Here is a 22,093-nt window from a genome sequence, read left to right as displayed (position 1 = left end):
TATTAAAAGACAAGTGTGGTTGAGCTGAAAATTAGAAAGGGATTGTACCATGACATGAATGCAGACAAAAGCAAAGAGATTAGTTGAGTATAAACAGAAGAAGGTGCACAGTACTGCAGCAGGGAATGGTGAGAATGTGAGGATTGTAAAAGCAACATGAAAATGCAGATTCTCTTTCTGAGGGTTTGGGAACCAGAAAAAAATTAAATTATGAACTGAAAGTTATAGCAAAATGTATTCATGGGAACTTCTGGCTATGCAAGGCATCTGGTAGCTGAATATAACATTTAAGTATGAATCATCCTACCGACTCCCCAGCTGCATAAAGGATAATTCAGAAAAGAGAAAATCTTCCAGAAAGCAGTCCTTGCTTTCATGCTTGCCAGGTAAAGTTGTTTGGCACAAGATTTTTGCAGAAACTCAGGAGGGCACCTCATCCGTATGCCTGATCTGGGACAGGACCAGATATTTATGTAGTCCCTAATGCATTCTTATATAACAGACATCATGAGTTGTCTGAACCCTGCAGACTGAGCCACACCATCTCTGTTCCAATGCTCATCTGTCCTCACTGAAAGGGAAATTGGAAAAAGGAGCCCCAAATATTCTTTACTGGAAAAGTCAGTTATTTCTCTCATCCTCAGCAAAAATGGATTATAGTTCATCTCTGTGGCTGTTTTTCCTGTCAATGGAAAGGAGTAGCATTTGGTATTCTTCTTTCCCAAATTTCATCATTTTCATTCAAGGGCTCTAAAATGGTTTCTCCCATTTTGCAACACCATTTTGGATTCATACCCTGTTGTCCCCCAAGTTTCTTCACCCAGGTTTTGAGTACAAACAAAAGCACCATGCTGGCTGTGCTGAGGTTTTCTTTGCTCATGGAAAAGCTGGAGGACCTGCATGTTTCATGCTTTCATAATCTGATGGAAAATCATTGATACTCTTAGAGGGATTTCCTAGTTGTCCACTATTACTGGCATTTCATATGGACCCTATTTCCTTGTGAGAGATCAGAGACACTAGAATTAGGTTATATCACATACAGAGCTGCTCTAGCTGTTACTCTACTTACCAAAGAATAAAACACTCTGGTTTGAGAGCATTTTTTCCAATCTGAAATGGCTGTTTTGTAATCCTTATTCTCCTTTTGGTGCTTAGAAGGGATTATCTGATCAAGTATCTCTCTTGCTATGGAGGAACACTTCTGGAGGAACAATCTGCTTTTTTAAAGGAAGTGGTGATGCTTGTTCTGCTTTTGCCCTTCACAACAAAAGTGGCTCAGTATGATATTCAGCACTTGAAGGTGAATTTCATCAGGCTCTGATGATCTGAGCACATTTGAGATATCCAAATATTATTTAAGCAGTTTTTGTCTCATTTCACACGTACTCCTGCTGGTTCATTTCAGAGGTGTTACATACCTTGGTGCAATTTATTTTTTTAGTGAAAATAACAAAAAGGACACAAGTTTCCTGGCTTCTCTGGATGAGCTTTTGTTTGCTTGTTTTCTAGTTTAAATAACAGCTTTTCATTTTCCTTCCTCTTTCTCCAATATTGACAGCATTTCTAACACCTTTTCTTATTGCCTTTTATGTGGCCTTGCTAGCTGTAGTTCATTTTGTGCCTTTGCTTTGAGGGCACACCTCTACTGCTCTGTGTTTGATCTGTTTGTCTATACTTGTCTTCAGAAATGCCATCTTATTTCCATTTGTGATACAATTCCTTCCTGATTTTCAGTCCAGTTGCACAGGTCTCCTTTTATCAAGCATTATTCTGTATTTGTATCTGAGGTGCTTGCAAATTTATTCTCCTAAACCTGTTTGTGCTGTTTGCTACAAGTTACCATTTATTGCCAGACATTTGAATTACTTTTCTTCCTTTCTGTCTGAGAAGACCTTCTGGCAGCTAATGGCCCAAACAGCTCTGCAGTGTATTAGATAAGTAGTATGTTAATCCTACTGACTGATAGGGTTTTTCATGCTAGTATTAAAAAAAGAAAATCATTTAGCTTATGTGATGCACGGGGCTGTATACACACAGAGGAAATACAGCAGCAGGAGGCTGAAAATATTAAGGCATCACACTGCAGCAGCATGGGAGTGCTGTGCAGTGGATGGTGAAACCTTTCCTGTCTTTCTTTTGTATTATTCCTTTAATAACTGCTGCTGTGTTTGCTCTGCTTGCCTGAGTATGGCAGCATACAGAGGTTTCTACTGGGAGCTGTATAGAAATACCTGCGGTATGAGATGCCAGCAGAGGGCTCAGAAATATTTCTGCCGCCTCTAGCACAGGGTCAGACTTGCAGGACATGAATATGTGCCAGGCTGGTGTGTAGGGACAGGACCCATGTGATTAAACTGTTCTGCCCCCAACACTGGGTCTGCTTTTGAGCAGTCATGCCCATGAAAAGGGCTTGATAAACCTGAGCTCCCTGGAGGCTGCACCAAGGTGAAAAGCAAGGCTGTGCATATGTGCAGATTGCTGGGAGGGCTGAATACAAGGAGCTGGTTTATGGCACTACAGAGGAGGTACCAAACTGTTGTTTTGCCACTGCTGTAGAAGAGAAAAGGAACAAGGAAGGGATAGAATTTTCTGGTGCCACCTGAAGTCTGGCCTTCAAGTCAGATGCCCAGCTGACCTCCTGTTTAGCTGCCCAGTTAGCAGGAGTGAGATAGAATCTCGGGATTTTCAGAGGAAGCAAATGCCAGAGAACTAATAGTGCTCTGGATAGTAATGATACTTCCTCTGTGCAGTCCATCACATCTGATTCCCTTGTGTCATTGTTCTCCATGTATTGTTAGAAATAACTAAAGCCAGATTAAGGATCTGTGGTGCTGCCAAAGGCCTCTTTCCTGGTTCATCAGCTGCAAACCTGGTTCTTGTGATAACCAAGCACCATCAGCAACTCAATACTTGCACTAAGGATGAGTTTATACAGACTCCTTCTACCAGCTGTGGATTTTGGGTGTGGTCTGTGCATTACTGATAAGAGAAGGGAGAAATATTTGGGAAAATTCTTTGACTATTTGCCTTTTAAAGAAGCCAAGTCTAAGAGGAAGAAAAAACCTTGGCACTGCACGGAGGATACAGCACAGCCACAAACACTGAATGTAGTTTATGGGAAGGTTGTGAGTTTTGCTCTGCAATTGCAACTGGCACTGGAAGAGTGCTGATGAAGAACTCTATTGCCATGGGAAGGGCATGGAAGGAGGGAAAACTCCCTGCAGGAGTGTACCTGCAGGGAGCTGAGCCCATGTAGCTTCAGGGGGAATTCAGGCACTCCCAGCAGAGATAGGCTGCATTTGTCACATATGGAGCCCCAAAGTGGTCTTCTGGATAATAGAAAGTAGAGAGAGGGGTTTGGGCTGCTTCTGGGTGCCCCCTTGATTAAACTGTCCCATGGGAAAAGGCAAGGTCATTCTAGGGAATTGGTGTGGGAACAAACCCTGGGTCACTTCATTCCTGCTGTAGCAAAGAAATGATTTAACACAGTGCAGGCATCTGTGACATCCAGTGTCCAAGGGTTTGGTGCGATGAACGTTTTAGTAGTTATGTCTTGGAATTTGTGGCTGTCCAGTGAAATGGGATCCCTGCAGAGTAAACCTGTCATTACCACGCTGGGAGGGAGATGCACACTCTGCTCCTAAATCCACAGGCTGTAGGTGTATCTGGGACCTGGGATTTTTCATTCAGCTCACATCTGTGCAGCATCCAGCGCCGTGCTGGGCTGGTGCACATACAATAGCTGGGGGCACGCCAAACAACAGGGAGGTCTGTGCCATGAAGTGCTGACAGCCCCAACCTGTGACTGATTTAGGCTGTGTTCCCTGACTCCTCTTGAACTCTGGAGTTTTCTTTCCTTGTAGCATCTCCCTCCCCTTTCTGCCCTGGCTGCACAAATGTGCTCAATTAGGGTTAACTCAAACTGAATCAAACTTCGTGCCTGAGGCTGGAAATCTTCCCAGTCAACTCACCACAGCCACATAGCATGGTGGGAGACAAGGCGAGAGGGGAGATGAACGCTTTTCAGAGAAACGAATCCAAGGAAACTTTGTTCACTTTTATTTCTGCAGGAGATGATCCCCCCAAAGGAGATTTCCCTCTTCAGAAAAAATCCCCGGTAAGTGTTACTGCTGGTTTCCTTTGCTTTGCTTTCTGCTCAGCTTGTTTTAAACATTGCAAGATCTCTCTGTTCTCTCCTCTGTTGTGCTCTGGCTAGAGACAAACACCCTTTCTTGCAGAGGGTTGAAATAAGCCTTAACAACTCAAGGCAAAAATCCCCCCACTAACCTGATTAAGTTAAGAAAGTGCAGCTTAAAGGGAAAACACAAACTGTCTGAATGTTTGAGGAAAAGGGTGAGAGTTTTTATTGCCTTTTTCCTGAACACTACTTTCCTTGTGGGAAGGAACTTGCGTCTCTTAAGTGGATGGGGCTGTTGTGCATAGGAGGGAGGGAGCTGAACTCTGTTTAGTTTGATGAAACCCACCAGGGAAGGGTACTCAGATGCTGAAAAGCAGAAGGAAAGACAGGGATTGAGGACAGGCCGCTGGTGAGTGTTACAGAGGCCAGCTGTAGTGCCAGAGCCTTGGATTTACATATTTGGCTCTGATTTAATGCCTCATTCAGGTGGATGTGTTGCTGCCTTGCAGCTTTGATGTTTATGCAGGTTTTCAGGCTAATTCTTGTTGAGTGCTTGACCCCTAAAAACTGTTCACTGCATAGGATTCAGGAAGAATTTGGCTTATATTGCAGCTACTTTGACTTGCAGGATAATATGTAATACTTGGTCTTAAAACTCACAGTCATGTCATTAGCAAACCAACTGTTTAACTCAATTTTAATTACCATGCAGACATTAACTACTGGATATCCAGAACTCCTGGGAAATATTAATCTTTATCCCATTTTGCCATTAGTCAGCAAGAAGGAGAGCTGAAAACAAATGTTTCCTGTCGTGGGTTCTTTAAATGAACTTTCTTATTTCCAAATACACAGTCTATCAACTTCCACAGTATCTTTAAGAGATCCATAATCCCACAGATCCCAGGCTTGCTGTGGTAGCTAAGCACTGCAGACTATCTGTGTGTTCATGAATCCAGGCTTAACCTCTTTGCTTTTGCTGGGGCTCTCTGCTGAGCACGATCCTCCCCGCGAAAGCGAGCAAACTGCATCTGGCTCTCCTCATGGATGAAAGCTTCCCACTTTTGGATGTCCAGGCAGGCCACAGGCAGGTCAGTGATACAGTGGAGAGAATACATGAGGGTTTCTGCATGTGCTGATGCCATCTCATGACACAAAAGCCAGATGGAAGTACCCTCACTTGTAAGTCGTTGCTCTGTGTTTGTAAGCACTAACTCAGGGTCGTGGCTCAGGAACTTGGGAAGGTTTAGGTGGGAAGTCACTGCCTCCTGGTTATTTTTCCTTCCTCGCCCCTGCTTGTCTGTAGGAGGTGCCCATTCCACAGCAGGAGTGGCTGAAATGAGTCACTGCACCTTAAACAGGTGCAGATAAATCCACTGGGACTTGTGCCCTGGGTGTGGAGGGGTGAGTTCGGGCAGCAGCGCTCCTGGACCTGCCCACCTAGTTTGGACAGTCACTCTCTGCACCTCCACCAAATGTTATTAAATGCCATGAGTATGTATAGTGAGGTCTGGGAAGGAGAGGAAGAAAAAAATCCCTATTGTACAATTTTATTTCCATTTTCATAAAATTATTCCCAGCACCCACACAAAACATAATCTGCCTCTTATGGATTTTCTTCTTTTATTATGAAAACCTTGTTGGAGAAAATATTTTGTGTGTGCATATGGTTGTGTGTTTGTGCATTTACAGCTTATATATGCCACCATTTTTAGGTTAGTCTAAAAGCAGGAGGCCCCAGTGCAGTTTCCAAGGGAGCCTACTCTTTCTTACAAGCCATATTGCTGAGCACAATGGTTTCAGAGTAAATCATAAATGAAACGGATAATTATATATTTGTTGTAATCTATTTATCTGTAAATTTATTATTTGTAAAGCAAAAAGGTCAAGGGTTTCTTATAAAAAGGCAGCGCATAAATAGTGAGAAAAATATATACATATATATTATATATAAAAATGGACAAAAATATTTGTCTTTGGAGGATTAAATAATGGAAAGTAGTGAGGAGGTGGGAGTTGTGGAGTTTTGATTTTTTACAATCATTCTGTTTTGTTGCTCTTTCATAATGTTGAGGAAGACAGTGTCATTAAGCTACTCCTCTAAACTTGATGACATTACTTTGGGAATCCAAATAAGCTTAGGTCTCTTGGTGGTGAAATAAACCTGAATAACACATCTATTTTGGTACTGTATTTGCATTTGGGACTCTGGGAAGAAGTACAGGAATTCATTATTTCCTGCATGAGGCACAGAAATGGATGTGAAGAGTTCATCTCACTTCACTGGCCCATACCATGGCTGTTTAAATCTATAAGTATAGTAGTGTCTGTTAATACTACACTCCCCCCAGATTCCTCACCAAATCTATGGCCAGCCCCTCTCTCCTGCTAATTGGCAGAGGTTGGGCAGTGCTGTGAAAACCTGCTTTCCTGTTGTGAGGCAGTGCAGCTACTAAGCAGCTGGAAGCTGAAAGCTGCTTAGCTCAGACCACTGTGGGGTAGCAAGAGGGACAGAGGCCCACACAAGGTTGTGCCAACACTCATCTGTTGAATGCCTTGTATTTCACTTGGGAAGTGCTGATGTTAGCTGGGGTAAAGTCAGGCTCAGTGAGTGGCCACACTTAGCCAGGTTTGACAGTCCCATCGCTGGAGCTTTTTAAAGTTCTGATTAATAAATTGAATTATTCATAGCTATGCTAGCAAGTTTGGAATATGAAATGGATGCCATGCCTGAGGGAGTTCCGGACAGAGGGCTGATGCTCTGCTTCAGTGAGTGGTGGCACAACTCAGCACAAGTGAGGAGCAGAGATTGAGAGAGGTAGCAGCTTCACACACAGGAGCAGATAGCAGATCCCTGAGGTCTCCCAGTTTCTGAGGCAAGGCCTGGTACTAGAAGAGGGAGCACTTTTGAGCAGGGTGGTAGCTTTACATGAAGTGCAGAAGAAAAGGCATCCAAAGGTGTTTTTTTGGTCTCAGTGATGTTTTAGCATTGCTGAGAGTTGGTAGCACCCTTCCAGTGGAGTTCCTGGAGCTACAAGCATGGTGGGCTGCTGTCAGCCCACAAATCCCCATGGCAGTCCTTACTGGGCCAATGTCAGCCGGGCTGATTCACATGGGAGCCTTAATCAAAGCCAGAGTAGAGTGAGGTCCACTCTCTCCTCTGAGTCCAACTCACAGGCCAGTCAAGCACCTGTTGGCGCTTGGTTTTTGGACTGGGTTCCTCTCCACCACCCAGATGCTGTGGGAATACATTGCTGGGGTGAAGGCTTTGACAGTTGATATGTTCTTGTTTGTCTTCCACAGAAACTCTGTGGCTCCAACTACCCCCTGAGCATTGCCTTCATTGTGGTGAATGAGTTCTGCGAGCGCTTCTCTTACTATGGCATGCGAGGTATGTGGCCTATGTCTGGGGAGTGGCTTTCCTATCCTGAGGTTTTTACACAAACTGGATTAGGGTTTCTGAGCTGTGCTGTGCATAGCTGTCTTTCAAAGTTAATTAATATTTTGGAATGCGTATATGAACAATGTACCCTAACATTGTTGCTATATCTATGATGAGAAGAAGTTTGGCCTAGAGGACTCCAAATGTACCTTCCAGTCTAAATTATTATACAATTCTCTATATCAAACCTGGTTTTCTACTGTGTGATGTCTTTCATAGTTGATGTGCAATCAATGTGTTTGGGAATTGAATCTTACAGGCACCTAATCTGCAAATAGAAAATGTGCATAAACAGAACTCCAGGTTAGGGTAAGATAAGCTAGAAAATACATTTTTCAGTTAAACATAAATGTTTATGAGCAAAGGATGTCAGATACTCATATATCTCGTTTAGCTTCTCATGTGTCAGAGATTATGAGGAACAGGTCTGGAAGCACAAATCTTTCCACAGCACTGCTCAGTTGCTAGACAAATCAGTAGTTTTCTTGCCACCATGATCCTGCTTACCTGCAGATATACACATTAATTATCTGATATGAATTTTTTTGTTTCCTTTTAGCTGTACTGACACTGTATTTCTTAAGCTTCTTCCACTGGGATGAGAATCTCTCCACTGCTGTGTACCATGCCTTTTCTGCGTTGTGTTATTTCACACCTGTCATCGGAGCCATCATGGCAGACTCATGGCTGGGGAAGTACAAGTGAGTGAAGACATCTCTCTAATTCAGACATGCATCGACACCATGCAGCCTGTGCAAGGACAGTGCTGTGTGTGCTCCCAGTTTTGAGCTAGCTTGAGTGCAGCAAAGACACACTTGTGAAGGTCAGCTCCTTTCTGTTAATAGAGCTGATCTGTTTGCGCGTGCTGTTCTGCGCTTGTCTAACACCCAAAGGCCAGTAGGCAACAAAGTTGGGACAAATTAAATGTTACAATAACCCTTTTCCTCCACTGTCCTTTCCTACCTGACTTCAGGAAGCTGAGGTGTAGGGTGATTAAACCTCAGTTTGCTCAGGTCTGCTTCTGAGAAGGATTCAAAGAGAGCGAGGAAGCAGTGTCATCATGTAGATCTCACAGATTCAGATGAAATGTCACTAACTGTAATGTACTTACACTTCTCACAGCATAGGTAATGTGTCAGCACATCCACTTTTATGCCCAAGAAATCTGTGTTCTCTCAAATCATCTCCAGCAGCACATAACCAGGTAAACTCTTCCTGAGTAAGAGTCCTTAGGCAGTCTTCCCTTCTGATGAGAAGTTGTGGAGCCAACATCTGCCCCAGAGTGGTGATGAGCAGCTGGGTATAGGACTTTCTTTGCTTGCCACTGTTTTTTCATTGTCTGAGGAGTCTTGGCTGTCAGGGTGATGAAATGCAGCTGAACTCTTCTCTCTAGGACTAAGCCTATCTGGCAGAATAGTCTCAATAAGAAATAAACAGTTGTCATATGCTGACCCAGAAGAAAGTTCTTAAGGTGCTATCAGTGTTCTTTTTTCTCTGTGCTCAGTTTTAGTAATTTTCTTGTCCCTGTGAATGAAGAAAATAACAGTGGGGCTTTATTAAATTCATTATCTAAGGTTACCTAGCAATGTTCATTGGTATTTGCAGATGTCTATCTTGCAGCACAATGTTGTGAGAAGGTAAATCCTTATACAGGCACTTGACACTCTCTTGCAAGAGACTTTCCTTGGAGTAATCCCTATAATTTATTGGGAAGTGGTTTTTGCTGTAGTAGCTGGACCTTAGCCAATATAACAGATTAGAGGGGCTTTTAGGAACGATGTGATTTGGTGCTAAATTAGCTGTTGCAACCAGCGTTTGAATACATCAAGGACCTCTTCCATGCTCAAAGCTCATAGGACTTCTAGTGTTTCTGTCCCTACAAGTCCTTTGATTCCCTCTGTACATGTCTTTAGCACATGAATACATAGATTTATCTTAATCTAGAAGGAATAGAAGGATTAGAATACACTCAAGAGTCTGATCATCCTGCTCATATTTTTTCTTCTTCCTCACCAACACATGGAAGGCAGATAGATGAGCTCAGTCTTTCAGAGATACTTGGGACCCAAAACAGATTTACATTGAGGAAACCACACTCCTAATTCAGGTTTGTTAGATGGGTTGAATGTGGGCAACAGTCTCTATACATCCCTTCCGGTCAAGGATTCACTTATGCACATCCTACAAAATGCTGGTTATTAGTAATCTGGAAACTGAGTTGGACCTAAACAGTGCTTTTCTCTTTGCAGTCTTCCATGCATGACAAGACTGGAACACTTTCCATTTATTCTGCTCAGTAATGTCTACAAATAAAGCAGGGGCTATCCCTCCTTAATCTGAACCCATTTGCATATCTATTCCTTCTAGTGCACTCAGTGTTGACACAAAGGAATTATAGCTGCCCACTGTACCATTGGTAGAACAAACCAGTTCCTTGTGTGTCTGCCAAGTAGAGCTGCCACATCGGGGTACATGAGCACACTGTTTTCAGACTGTACATCATCCAGCATCTTCAGTCATTGCTGTTTGCTTTCCTCACAGGACGATCATCTACCTCTCCATTGTGTATGTTGTTGGCCATCTGATAAAGTCAGTCGGTGCCATTCCATCCCTGGGCAACCAGGCAGTTCATGTGTAAGTAGCCCTTGAAGCCATAGTGCTGTAGCAGGTTGTGATGGTAGTTAGATTACCCAAGTCTGAAATTTGTTTCATCTCCATCAGGCCAGCATTTTGGGGGCTGTGCATGGATTACTTTCATCAGGGAAGGGTTAGGAATGTCTGAGTAAGAGCAGAAGGGTGGATCTAGTGTGTGAACATGCCAGATGGAGCTGGAAATCAGCAGACTCTAGCCCCTTTGACACAGGCACTGGGGACCACCCCTCTCTGCTGTACCATGCTGGTTTGGTCTTCTCCACCCAACTGCCTACACCAGGCTCCTTCCTCCCTCATTTCATCAGCACAGCTCAGCAAGGTTTCCCCATGTGCATGGGCACAGAAAACTGAAATACATTTTCTTATGATGGGAAGAGTCTGTCTCTTCCACAGGATACTGCCCTCTACATTCTGAACTGATAGGCTTGTCAGGGTGGTGTCTCTGAAACCACCAAGCTGGTTTTGTCTGTGTGGTCATGGCTTAAAAAATATGCCCATGCAGGCAGGAGCACATGTTGTTTACAGAAAGTTTTCTTTGTCCCAGACCTGGCCAGTGCTGATACTCTTGTTCCCTAGAGACATAATCTGTCAGGCCAACAATGGTATTTTGAAAACCACTGGGAAGTAGAAAGCACACAAGAATGAGCCTAATTCGAACAGTTTGTCTGCTTTTACTCAGGCTAGAAGGCTGCAAAAACTACTCCCCTTTTTTGTTTTTTTCTTTTTCTTAACTGATCTCTGAAATCTTTTGTTGTCATATGAGTAAAAACTATTCCACAGATCTTTGATCTCCTATATGTCCATTGGATCTCAGAACAACAAGAAACTGACAAAACCAGTTTGGTTAATTGACTGGTACGGATAATTAATTTGTTTTTCAAATTAATAGGATATTTAATTTGTTTGTTTATCTGGCTCATCATCATTACTTGTGTGCAAAAGATAACATTATCAGAGGAATCATGTTTCTAAAATGCTCTCATAAGCACTGGAAATGTTTTGCAATGGTGATATTTTTGTTCTTGCATGAAGGGTCCTGTCTATGGTTGGTCTGTTTTTGATCGCCCTTGGAACAGGAGGGATCAAGCCCTGTGTCTCTGCATTTGGTGGGGACCAGTTTGAAGAAGAACATGTAAGACTTCTTTCCTAAAATCTGCAGTGTCTGCTTACTTTGTGAGGATGTTTATGGGATCAAAATCCTGTTGTGCTTAGAATACGGGCCAGTTTGCTAGAAAAGATGTAGTAACACATGAGATAGGATGGTTTGCATAAGACTTGAAAGAATCTAGATGCTTCAAGAAGGCAAAATGACAGCAGAACAGGATTGATACTGGAAAGGATAGGTCATAATTGCATCTAATCATGTAAATGTTAATTGGACATCAGAGTAGTTGAAAAATCCTGTCTTGCATATCACAGAATTGTATATATCACGAGTCAGCTTAACGGGGTGATTATAATGAACTGCAGTGGAATACTGCAAATGAAAGAAAATACTGTGAAATGAAAGAATAGTGCAAATTAAAGAAAAGACTATCACCAGCCTATGCTTCTGTGGGATTTTTTTCCTCAAATCAGTCATAGTCTGAGTCTCAGATATTGTTCAGAAAGAACCGTAGGAAATTCTAGCCTTTTGCAAGTAATGCCAGAATGTTTTCTGGATATTGCAGAATGGAAATTTCTGAAGAGTTGAGAAAATGTTTCTGTTTAGCTGTGTTTGTGCTGTGTATCCTGTGAATTGTTGTCCAGGTGCTTTGTGTCCTCATTCTCTGTCATGAGTGCTTACCCCTCATCTGCACTAATCTCAAACTCCCATTATTCAGCACAGGGGCTCAACCAGGGATAAGGTAGTACTTAAGGAAGCAAAGCAGGTCAGGAAGTGCTAATCCTCAGGCAAAATGCTAAATTTTTCAATTGACTTCAAGTTAAATAGATTTATGTTGACCTAACACACAAATAAAGATTTATATTTTCTTAATGATAAATATTCAAATCAGCAAGTTGTGTGTCATAAGTCCTCAAATATGTAGAAGGCCACTGCTACAAAAAAGAAAAGTGTTGGGGTCTGTGGTGAGTAGGCTTAAACTCAAGGAGGGTTATTTAGGACTGACAGTGTGAAATTTTTTTCCAGAAATAGATATAGACAAATAGTGGAAAATACTAGGGCCTTTGGGAGATGGAAATTCCCATCAGTGGAAGCATTAGAGAAGGACATTAGACTAATAGAGTGTCAGGAAAAGCACTGGTAAAGCTGGATAAGAGTTGGCCCTTGGACAAAGAGCCCAGTAGGGCAGTTTTCTCCTTGTCTTTTGCAATGCCCAGGATGAAGTCAACATGTAATGAAATAATATAGACTGAATTTAAAACTTTGGGAAGTGCTTCCTGCACATGAGCTGAGTGATGCTGAAGTGATGAATCTTAGGATTACTAGGAAGTAACAAAACATGGAACATTCCGTGGTCACTTGTCCAAAGCAGATCCTCCTGCAGGCGTGGGTGAGTGCTGTCAGTTGCACCTGGTGCTTTAGGGGATGCTGCAGAGGGGGGATCAGCAATGCTCTGGTGGTCACCAGCCTCCCCTCCTGGCACAACTCTGAAAGCAGACTGGCAGCACAGAACACGGGCTCTGGGATAGCTGTATGCATCCCAGTGTGTGGGCATCCTGGCTTGCTGCACCAATAGTTGTCCCAAAAGAATTCCAAGAGGTCCAACAGCAGCATTTACACAAGTGCTACTTCTATGAATATTAATGATTAATAGTGTTTATCCAGCATCTTTCAATTACCACATAATTACAGTATGATAATATGTAACACTTATCTTCAGAGTGTTTTGTAGACTTCAGCTAATGAATCTCAGCACCCCTCTCAGGCACATACATATTATTATTCCAAATTTATGACTACAGCTGTGTTACAGAGAGAAAACCTGAACTGCCTGTTGTTGTGTGGGCCTGTACCCATTCTCCAGCATTCAGACTACATCTTTCCAACAAATTTATCAAGTACAAAGGCTCAAACATTCACCTGTGTGCTACCTTCAAGAAAAACTAATTTAGAGAAAGAAAACTGTAAAAAGCATTCTGATAAGAACAATGTGTTCTGCTCTATTTGTTCTTTTTCAAACGTTCTTTTCAAAATAGAAAGTTTTCTATTTTACCATTTTGAAATGTCTTGGCCTTTCAGAAGAAACAAATGTTTTATGCTATGTGATAGGAAGTTTAAGTCATCAGAATTGGAATGAGAAGTTTTGATTTTGTAAGGAATGAAAGGTTTGAGGCCAACCCAGAATATCTCTTGCCTCTGGAGTGGTGTTTGGGGGGGCCTTATGTTTTATTTTCTTCCACTCCAGGTAGGCTGAAATAAGTTTTTTAGATTCCCTATGAAATGGAGCATTTGATTCCCCCTTAATTTTCAGGACACCAATAAACTTAATCTGAGTCCTTAAGTGCAAGGCTTAGTTGTTTTGTTTGAAAACTTGGGATGAGGTAGTTCTGTGTATAAATAACTAAATTGCTCCTGCCATTCCTAGAGACAAGTTTATGTTTTGAGGTAAATGCACAACATCAATCTGATCCTCTTTTAAGTACTTCAGGAACATAATAGTCTTGGATCTGCCACTTTGAGAATGGTACTACTACAGACAGTGATAGGGACTGATTTGGCAGGAGGTCAAATAGGGAAAACAGATTTATCTGCAGGAGATTTCCAAATGCCTTTGTCTATGGGATTGGAAATCCAAGTTAAAAATGCCTGAACAAAATTATATTTACGATATGTTATAGGAATGTGAAGCTGCTGCGCATATTAATTAGGGACCAAAGCTGCTTTCCAACAGTGCAGTATGGTGTTTAAGGTGCTAATAGCTTTCCTTTGTTTCTTTATTTTCTGGTTGCCAAGGAGATCAGGATTATCACGTACAGTACCTTTTCTCAAATTAGCTAATCCAAATCATGTTGTTAATGTATGTCTGCTCTAAAGATTAAGACAATAGGGAGGAAAATCTTTATTCAAAACATTATAATTTGCAAGCTATTGGGTCATTATTTTTGTAGTTATTTCAGCTTTTCTCTGACCGTTTTTCTTTTCATCACTAAAATATGAAAATGTGTGAAATAAAGTGCTCCAAATTCTTTATGCATCACTACCCTCTTCTCTTACCACCACTTTTTTTTTGGTAATTGTTGCTCTAGACCTTATCCTGTCAAAAGCTGCTTGAGTTTATCACAGCTCTCTGAAATTCTGATTTGGTCAGATATGAAGGGTTAGAGACATGCCATGACAGCTTGGCTAGAAGAGGACTGTGAGGGCTCTACTGCATGACAAGTCATGGGAGGGCTATCCAGGAATGGGGAAGATTGCTGAGGCTGCTCATTTCTCTGGTTTTCTCTATGATGACAAATAACTAGTCACAAAGGTAGAATGAAAAAGAAAATAAAATTTTACTAGTTTAGCAGTAGAAAGTTCTGGGTTATCAAAACCAGCAGCAAGGAATGGAATATAACAGGTAGTAAGACCCACTGCTGTTTTCTGTTAACCATGAGAACATGCCATTGAGATGACTTTTATGAGGCTTTCAAATCCTTTAGTCCAGGATAAATAATTTATGAGGAATGTATGGGTCACTCTTGAGCACTCTAGGAAATAAAATTGTGTAAAAGCCAAAAGCTCAAGTTGATGAAGTCTTCCTAACTGCTGGGTCAAGGCAGAGAGCCCTTAATCCAAGTAATCAGACCCCCAGACTCCTTGGTGGGTGGCAGTGGGAGGTGATGGGGCTCTCACCCTGACCTTCTCACTACCCACTTTACAAGGGGACATAAAGAGAAGCTCTCCCATACTCTCCCACCTCCCCCTCTTCCCTGCAGTAATCCCCTGTGATAAGAGGCTTCTTGCCATTTGAAATAGCAATATTTCCTGTTGGCTGCACCATCAGTTACAGGAAGTTTTGTTATGTTTCTGGAGCTCAGGATTCATTACTTTACAGCTGTCCTCTTTTAGCTGCCTGCAATTCTTCACATTTTCTCCAGTTTTCTAGCCTTGTGAATATAGTTGTCTCAGGGAGCTCGCAGAAGCAGGACACATTAGAAGGAAAGGAGACAGAACAACAGTCCCTGAGGAGTTTCAGCTAAGTTAAAGCTTTGCATTCAAATAATGCTCAGGTCATAGAGAGGAGGCTCAAGGTGCCCTAAGAAGCTCTCTTCCAGGCACCGTGCCATGTCTGACGCAATTTTCCCCACTACCTCTATCAATTCAGGTGTCCCAGAGCTGCTGATACACATGAGCACAGGGTGGGTCAGGTAGCCTGCTTTTGTTTCCCCTCTCTGCTGGCCCAGCCAGGCTCGGGGAGGAGGTTAACACTGTACACAGCACACGTGTGACTGTGCGTGCATGTCCCTCCTGCAAGCCAGGAGACACTGCACACACACATTACTCCTGCACAAGGGACCAAACTCGGCATCAAATTCTTGATTCCTTTCAAATTATGAATTATGCGGGAAGAAAGAAGATCAGCAGGAATTCTTTGACTCTACAAACTACAATATGTTCCAGCTTAGGTTAAATTCAGAGCTCTTTCTCTTAGAGTTCATCCCTCCACCAGGCTCTTAAATTTGCTCCCCTAGATTTAATTTACCCTATTAGTTTGAGGTTGATTGGCCTCACCTTGGTGGTATCCTCTTCGATGGACACTTGTCAATTGCTGTCACTCTTTCATCTATGCTGTGATTAGCAGTTCCTTAAAATATACAGGTTTCTTTTTCTATTTCTACACAGGAGAGGAGGGGGAAAAAAAAAAAAGAGCTCAGACATGGAAAGAAATTATGAGCTTGTCAAACCATGCTAAATTGGATTGAATTAGGTGACAAAGGATCTGAATCATGCTACTTGTCCTGAATAAGTAAATGTTTTCCCCTCCTTCCAGTCTCACAACACTCTCAAAGCAGCGGCTTTTCCTCTGAAATGCCAAAAAGCCCCAAAGCACTTCTCAAGTAACGTGAGCTGATTTGTGTGAGCATTTACCATCAACAGAAGACAAGCTTGTTTGCTTAACATTTTATGCACTTTGTGTCAATATTTACCCAGCCTTCCTAACGAGAGAATTGATAGTGTTCAATTTGCAAGCCCAATGCTGTGCATTAGCCATGACATTGACATTGTCTTCTCTTGTTTTAGACCTCGGAGAGAAGCAAGTTTTTTTCCATCTTCTATTTATCCATTAATGCTGGAAGTTTGATCTCCACGTTTGTAACTCCTGTATTAAGAGGTCAGTGTGGATTTAGAATAAAACAATAAATTAGCTGTCATCTATATACTCGGCTGTGCATAGTTAGACTCTTATGACAACAGAATGGCAGAAATTATATTATCTGTGGAGTGGTCAGTGTATTGCATTTACACCTTGTTAATCTTGCTGTAGCAGCATAACAGATTTATAATACAGGCAGACAACTCACAGAAATTATATTCCTGGTTGTATTTCAAAGCCAGCCTGAACTGCAGAATTAAAACATGAAAGGTGGAAGGACCTGTATGGTCATCTACTCCTCACTGCCAGCAAAGGACTTGCCTTCAGGTAAACTATGGATGGGAAAGGAGCTCTGCTGTCCTGTGCAGTATCAGGGCTGGTTTTAAAGTCCTACCTTCTCTCTCCCACGGGGTGCTGCTGAATTCTGGAGGTCTCTGTCCTGGCACTCAGGCTTGTCTGCATGGGTCTGCTTGCAAGATTGCTGCCCTGAGCAACTAGCTTTGAAGACAAAGCACAGGCCTATGCCCCATTTAAGACCTACTTTATATTCCAGCCTGCTTGCAAAACCCTTTTTAGTCCCCGAGCCTTGCTGCACTTCCTTCATTGTATCGCAGCACTTTGAGGCCAAAGGGATTGGCACGCTCTAAATACACACACAGTGGCAGAGCAGCGGGCCATAGGTGATGGGGACAGGGACAAGGTAGTCTTCACATTTAGTTGCCATTTTTTTCATTCCATTCCCCGAGTTCCAGAAAGCTCTGTTTGTTTGGAGTGTCATTTTACCATGCTCTTGTTTCATGTTTACACCATGCACAGAGACAAAGACAAATGCAGTATCTCTTGTTCATTCTCTGGTGTCTCCAGGTCAGCATTCAGTTGAGAGTGGCTTTTGCTTAAAGTAGTCAATGGGCAGATGAAAATCCAGTCCCTTGAAGCATCAAAATGCGTGCCAGTATAAACTAGTTGCAACATGGAACTGAAGTGGAGAGGATGGGGAAAGAGTAATATTTTTTCTAAGTGTGAAATCTTTTCTTAGAAGGGAGGAAATGCAGGCTGTAGACATTTGGTACAAATATGAAATATATACTTTTAGGTAGAGAAGTTCAACTCATTTAGCATGTCAAAAGTTTAGCGTGCCCATAATGTTGCTCTCAGCTTTGTTGGATTTCAGCTAATTTGCTGAAAATAAGTAAATAAATGCTATGCTATGCTGTGCAGCTGTGACTTTCCAGCTACAGCAAACAGGAGCAGCTGAGGGCTTCATGGATTGGTCTCCTGTTAATTCTGTTGGCTTACTTTAGCCATTTTGTCATTATCCATGTAAGAATGCAGTAATGTCTTGCCCCTGGCATTCAAACACAGAGCCCACTGCTGGTTTGCTGTTTGCAGCTGGAGCACTGTGCAAGAACTGACCTGGTCCAAGAGGCACAGGGTTTCAGTGACCCAGAGCTCAGATTGATGCAGCCCGTGCTGTAACACACCTAGCTTCCTAATGGTTTGCTGCAAGACCTGACATTTGGAGCAGGCTGCCCCTAGTGAGAATGATGGTGGTGAGAGAGGGAACTGGAGTTCTAAAGCTTATCCTGGGCCTCCACTTACACGGTGCAGGCATTGGCTTCCACTTTGTCCACTGTAGGTCGCTATGAAATAAAATTCAGGTTTTTCACTCAAGCCTGATGCAGCTGGCACAAAGAATGTGGAAACACAGTACTGGTTATTTAGATCTAGTCAAATACAGAATGGCTTCAGGTTATTTTAAATGTTGTACTTTTTTTTTTTTTCCCAATTACAGTTCCTAGTACTTCATTATACCTATTTGTCTGCCCCCTCCCTTCTACCATTTGCATCAATATCCCATTATTAGCTGCTTTTGCTGGCAGACACTAACCCTGCTTCCAAATTGTCTTCATCAAGGGAGGACAACTGTTTCAAGGAGATTCAATTCACAGTGTCAAGCACCAGCATAGAAGATTTAAAAGCAGGGGAAGTGACTGATTTAGGGAATCAAATCCAAAGCCCTGGTAACATAAGTCTAGATGTAATGAGCTGCTTTTATTTCTGACTTCTTTTTCAGGGGATGTGAAATGTTTTGGAGAGGATTGTTATGCACTGGCTTTTGGCGTCCCAGCAGCACTGATGGTGTTGGCGCTTGGTAAGTGGAAAAAGTGATGCCTGTAATAGGAGTTACCATTTTTGAGTCCATGGATAGATGAGAAAGTGCACAAATTCATTAATTCTGGATGGATATTGTGATGGGAAATGAAAGGGTTCAAGGTCACCTAACAATTCCCCAGTTCAGAATAGCAATAAATATCAGTAGTTCATTGATGGTGGGCAGACCATGGTTTTATTGCAATCATGATACTGTTAAGGGGGTGGTCTGATGGATGTTTCACAGTATAATTGCTTTGCTCTAATGCAAAGGGAGGCACCAAAATGATTCTCCTGATGGCTTGCAGCTTTGCCTATGAGCAGGCATGGCCTTTGAACTGCAATTGGAGCAGTCCTCAGAGACCCCCCAGCTTATAGAAGAGAGAAGCTTAACATGCCACTTCTAACCTTTCCACGGGCTTCTTGCAGCTCAGGGCCATCTTTAATGTCTCAGACTTCTGCTACTGAATCTGTGTGCTGCAGAAGGAGCTAAATGAAATGTTAGTTTGTTCTGAGCTGTCTTACTTTGCTTGGCTGAAGTAATTCCCACAATTACAGTGACAACTTATTATTATGTTGCAATAAAAAATCCTTATTATCCAAGTTTCAGGAGACAGCCACAATCCCCATGCTTCTTAATGCTTGCATCTTAGCCCCATTAATGTACTTGTCAAGACTTCTTCTCCAGCCTTTATAAAACATTCAGCAGTCTCCCCATTTTTACTCCATGGCATGTTACTCCTTGATAGCCAGTAGAGAGGACACCCTATTAGCTTTAATTTCACAGCTGCAAACTGCTGAGAAGAGCAGTCCCCTTATTACACTGCATGTGTGAGCTTTTGACACAGCATGGGGTGACTTCTCATTCAGCTTGTTACCTTCACTGAGAGACCAAGCAGTTGTGTAATTTCACCACAGCATCTGGGATTTGAAAAGTTTGCCCCAGAGAATGTGAATGTTCTGGTCTCCACTCAAATTTCCACCAGGGAAAAGAATCAGGAAACTAAAGAAAGGTCATCAGGCCACAGCTAATATTGCAGCAATTTTTTTCAAAAAAGTGCATGGTCACAGTCCTGAGAAGGTTCTATTTCCCCCTGTGGCCTGTTCCTATCAGTTTAGGGCCACACAGGCTCTCTCCTCTGTGCACCATGCTGTGATGAATGTTTCTAGCAGAGCAGTAGTTGCCCAGGGGAAAAAGAAGGTGTAAATATTGCAGTTTCAGTGAGGGCATCGGTGGCAATGTGTTTTTAGCTAGTGTCCTGTTGCCAAATTCCAAGTCCTGCCTGGCAAAGCAGCTCTGTTCTTTTGTAACATGCTAAAATGCTCTGGGAAGTGATATATTTGACTATGTGAGCAGCATGCAGAGCTGGAGGAAATACACTTTCAGCCCTGACTGGCCCTCTCCCTGTGTTGATGGAAAACAAGGATAGATTTAGAAGCAGATTTAGAGGGAGATTGTTTGGGCTGCTATGGTTGTAAGGATGGGGTAGATTGATACCGTTTAATTCCAAAGCTAAACCTAATGCAGGAACATCAGCTCCCAAAGGAGTCAATGGCATCGCCAGAAGGTGTTTAAGCAAAACTAATGGATTGCATTTTTAAACGCACCAACATCTCCAGAGGGAGATGTTGAGGGTCAGGTAGTGCAACTACCCACTCTGACTTTGCACAAATGCAAAGTGCTACTCACCTAAACTGACTTCAGAGGTCTCTCAAGTTCTGCAAGTCAAACCTGGATGCTGAAAGGTGCTCATGGTCAGATAAAAGCAAAGGTGAGTTCCCTGCAGTGTCTCAGGCCTCCTGTGTTAGGACAGAAGTACCTGCTATTCTTCACTGCCTGTGGACTGACCCAGACAATAGGGTTAGTTTTAAGACTTCAGATTAGTTTATGATATGGATTTCATGCTCAGTTTTAAGACATTTCTCCTTACTAATTTCTTTGGAATTCCAATGTGCTTGAAGACTCTCGTAGAGCGAGATAAATGATACACAAAGATAACTCCATCTCTGACAGAATTCTGATATTTTTTGTGCTTTGAGGGAGAAAAACCAAGATAAAACATTATCTTAAATTGCATTTCCCTTTGTGGAAACTATAAATAGAGGTAATTTCTGTTTATACCTCTATGTAAGGCAGGGATCTTTGGGCTGTTTCCACTGAAATGTGTGTGAGATGCAAGTGCACAGATCCTGTGTTGTATCTGGATTGGTCCTCATAGGTTTCCAGTGGGTGAGGGTTGATTTCCAGCATCAGGTACAGCAATTCAATGTGGATTGTACTTCAGTTTAATCTACAAAAAGCACAGACAAAGTGAATTTTCAAAGTTTTGGTTCCCAGCATGAATCAGATGCAGAGGTGCCTGTTGTGCCAGAGCAGATATTAAGACAATGGTGACTCTCTGGGGATCACACTGCCTCTTGTAGGATGTTGCATTTTCTTCCATCTGTATGCATTAAAGGACTCCTGTATATTTATTTAGTTAGAAGTACAATCCTGTGTTTCCTGAGGGCAGAGCATTTCTGTTGAATGCAGGGTTGGGGGATCCTTCCCAGAAGCTAGTGCAGGACTGAGTTTCAGCCATGTGAACCCCCATTTGGATTATAATATTTTTTCAGTTGTGTTCATTGCTGGAAGTGGACTGTACAGAAAAACACCACCACAAGGAAACGTCTTGCTGGAAGTGTGCAAATGCATCGGTGTAAGTGTGTGTAATTTTCTTTTTCATGCATGACTCTGAGGTTGCAGGACAAAAAGATGCAAAGGAAAAGGGGAGGTGACTTTTGGAGTTCTTCTCTATGTTGCTACCAGATGTCTTATTGATAAGCTGTAAGGAATAAGAAACACATTTAAGTCCTAGTTTATTCTTTCAGCCTTTCAATTGTTTTCCCTTAGCTCCATGAACTGTTCAGTTGATGTCAGTAGACCACAAGTGGCAGATGCTGGTGGAAACTGAACTGGAAGAAAAATTCAGAAACTCAGAGAGTATCAGATATATGACTCCATTTTTTTTCCAGTTGAATAATTTTTCTGAACTTTATCAGTTCAGCAGACAGTAATAGCATACATTCATATTATGGACATTCAGCATGTTCATGTAAATGGAAGAGACATTTGCTGAAGTTGCATTAGAGCCTTATAAATTGTTTTTCATGGTGTGTGAGCTGAATACAGTACGTGAAAAAATACTCTCTTATTATTAGGTGGATAATGATGTTTCTATTTCAGGAAGCTGTTGCTAACAGCAGATGTTTTCTTTTTATCTAGGTCAATCCTAGTGCCTAATTTACCTTTGGGAAACAGGCGGGATCTTAAAGACAAGGTTTCTAAGTCAGGTCTGCCACTTCTTTTGCCAGTGTGGCTCAGTGTTCAGAGGCTGGAACACACAGCATAAACAGGGCAGGAGCTGGACTTCAGTGACCCTTGTGGGTCCTTCCCAACTCAGAATATTCTAAGATTCAATGATT

At 42.2% G+C, this 22,093-nt stretch overlaps 1 protein-coding gene across 3 annotated transcripts in view; it reads left to right on the top strand.

The window, feature by feature from the left end:
- Positions 1–22,093, top strand: part of SLC15A2 (solute carrier family 15 member 2) — a 50,535-nt gene that overhangs the window by 9,412 nt on the left and 19,030 nt on the right. For 2 of the 3 annotated variants that reach the window (XM_058839933.1, XM_058839935.1), the window contains 8 exons: positions 4,074–4,120; positions 7,445–7,532; positions 8,143–8,284; positions 10,125–10,217; positions 11,268–11,367; positions 16,405–16,495; positions 18,552–18,629; positions 21,245–21,327. In XM_058839933.1, the coding sequence (XP_058695916.1) occupies positions 4,074–4,120; positions 7,445–7,532; positions 8,143–8,284; positions 10,125–10,217; positions 11,268–11,367; positions 16,405–16,495; positions 18,552–18,629; positions 21,245–21,327 (722 nt within the window). Of the gene's footprint in view, positions 1–3,936; positions 4,121–7,444; positions 7,533–8,142; positions 8,285–10,124; positions 10,218–11,267; positions 11,368–16,404; positions 16,496–18,551; positions 18,630–21,244; positions 21,328–22,093 lie in introns of those variants that run through there. The other variant, XM_058839934.1, reaches the window with a different exon arrangement.

The sequence above is a fragment of the Poecile atricapillus genome, chromosome 5 (genome assembly GCF_030490865.1).
Source record: "Poecile atricapillus isolate bPoeAtr1 chromosome 5, bPoeAtr1.hap1, whole genome shotgun sequence".
Classification (NCBI taxonomy): domain Eukaryota; kingdom Metazoa; phylum Chordata; class Aves; order Passeriformes; family Paridae; genus Poecile; species Poecile atricapillus.
The sequence above is the reverse complement of the archived record's forward strand: the minus strand, read 5'-3'. Positions and strand labels throughout refer to the sequence as shown.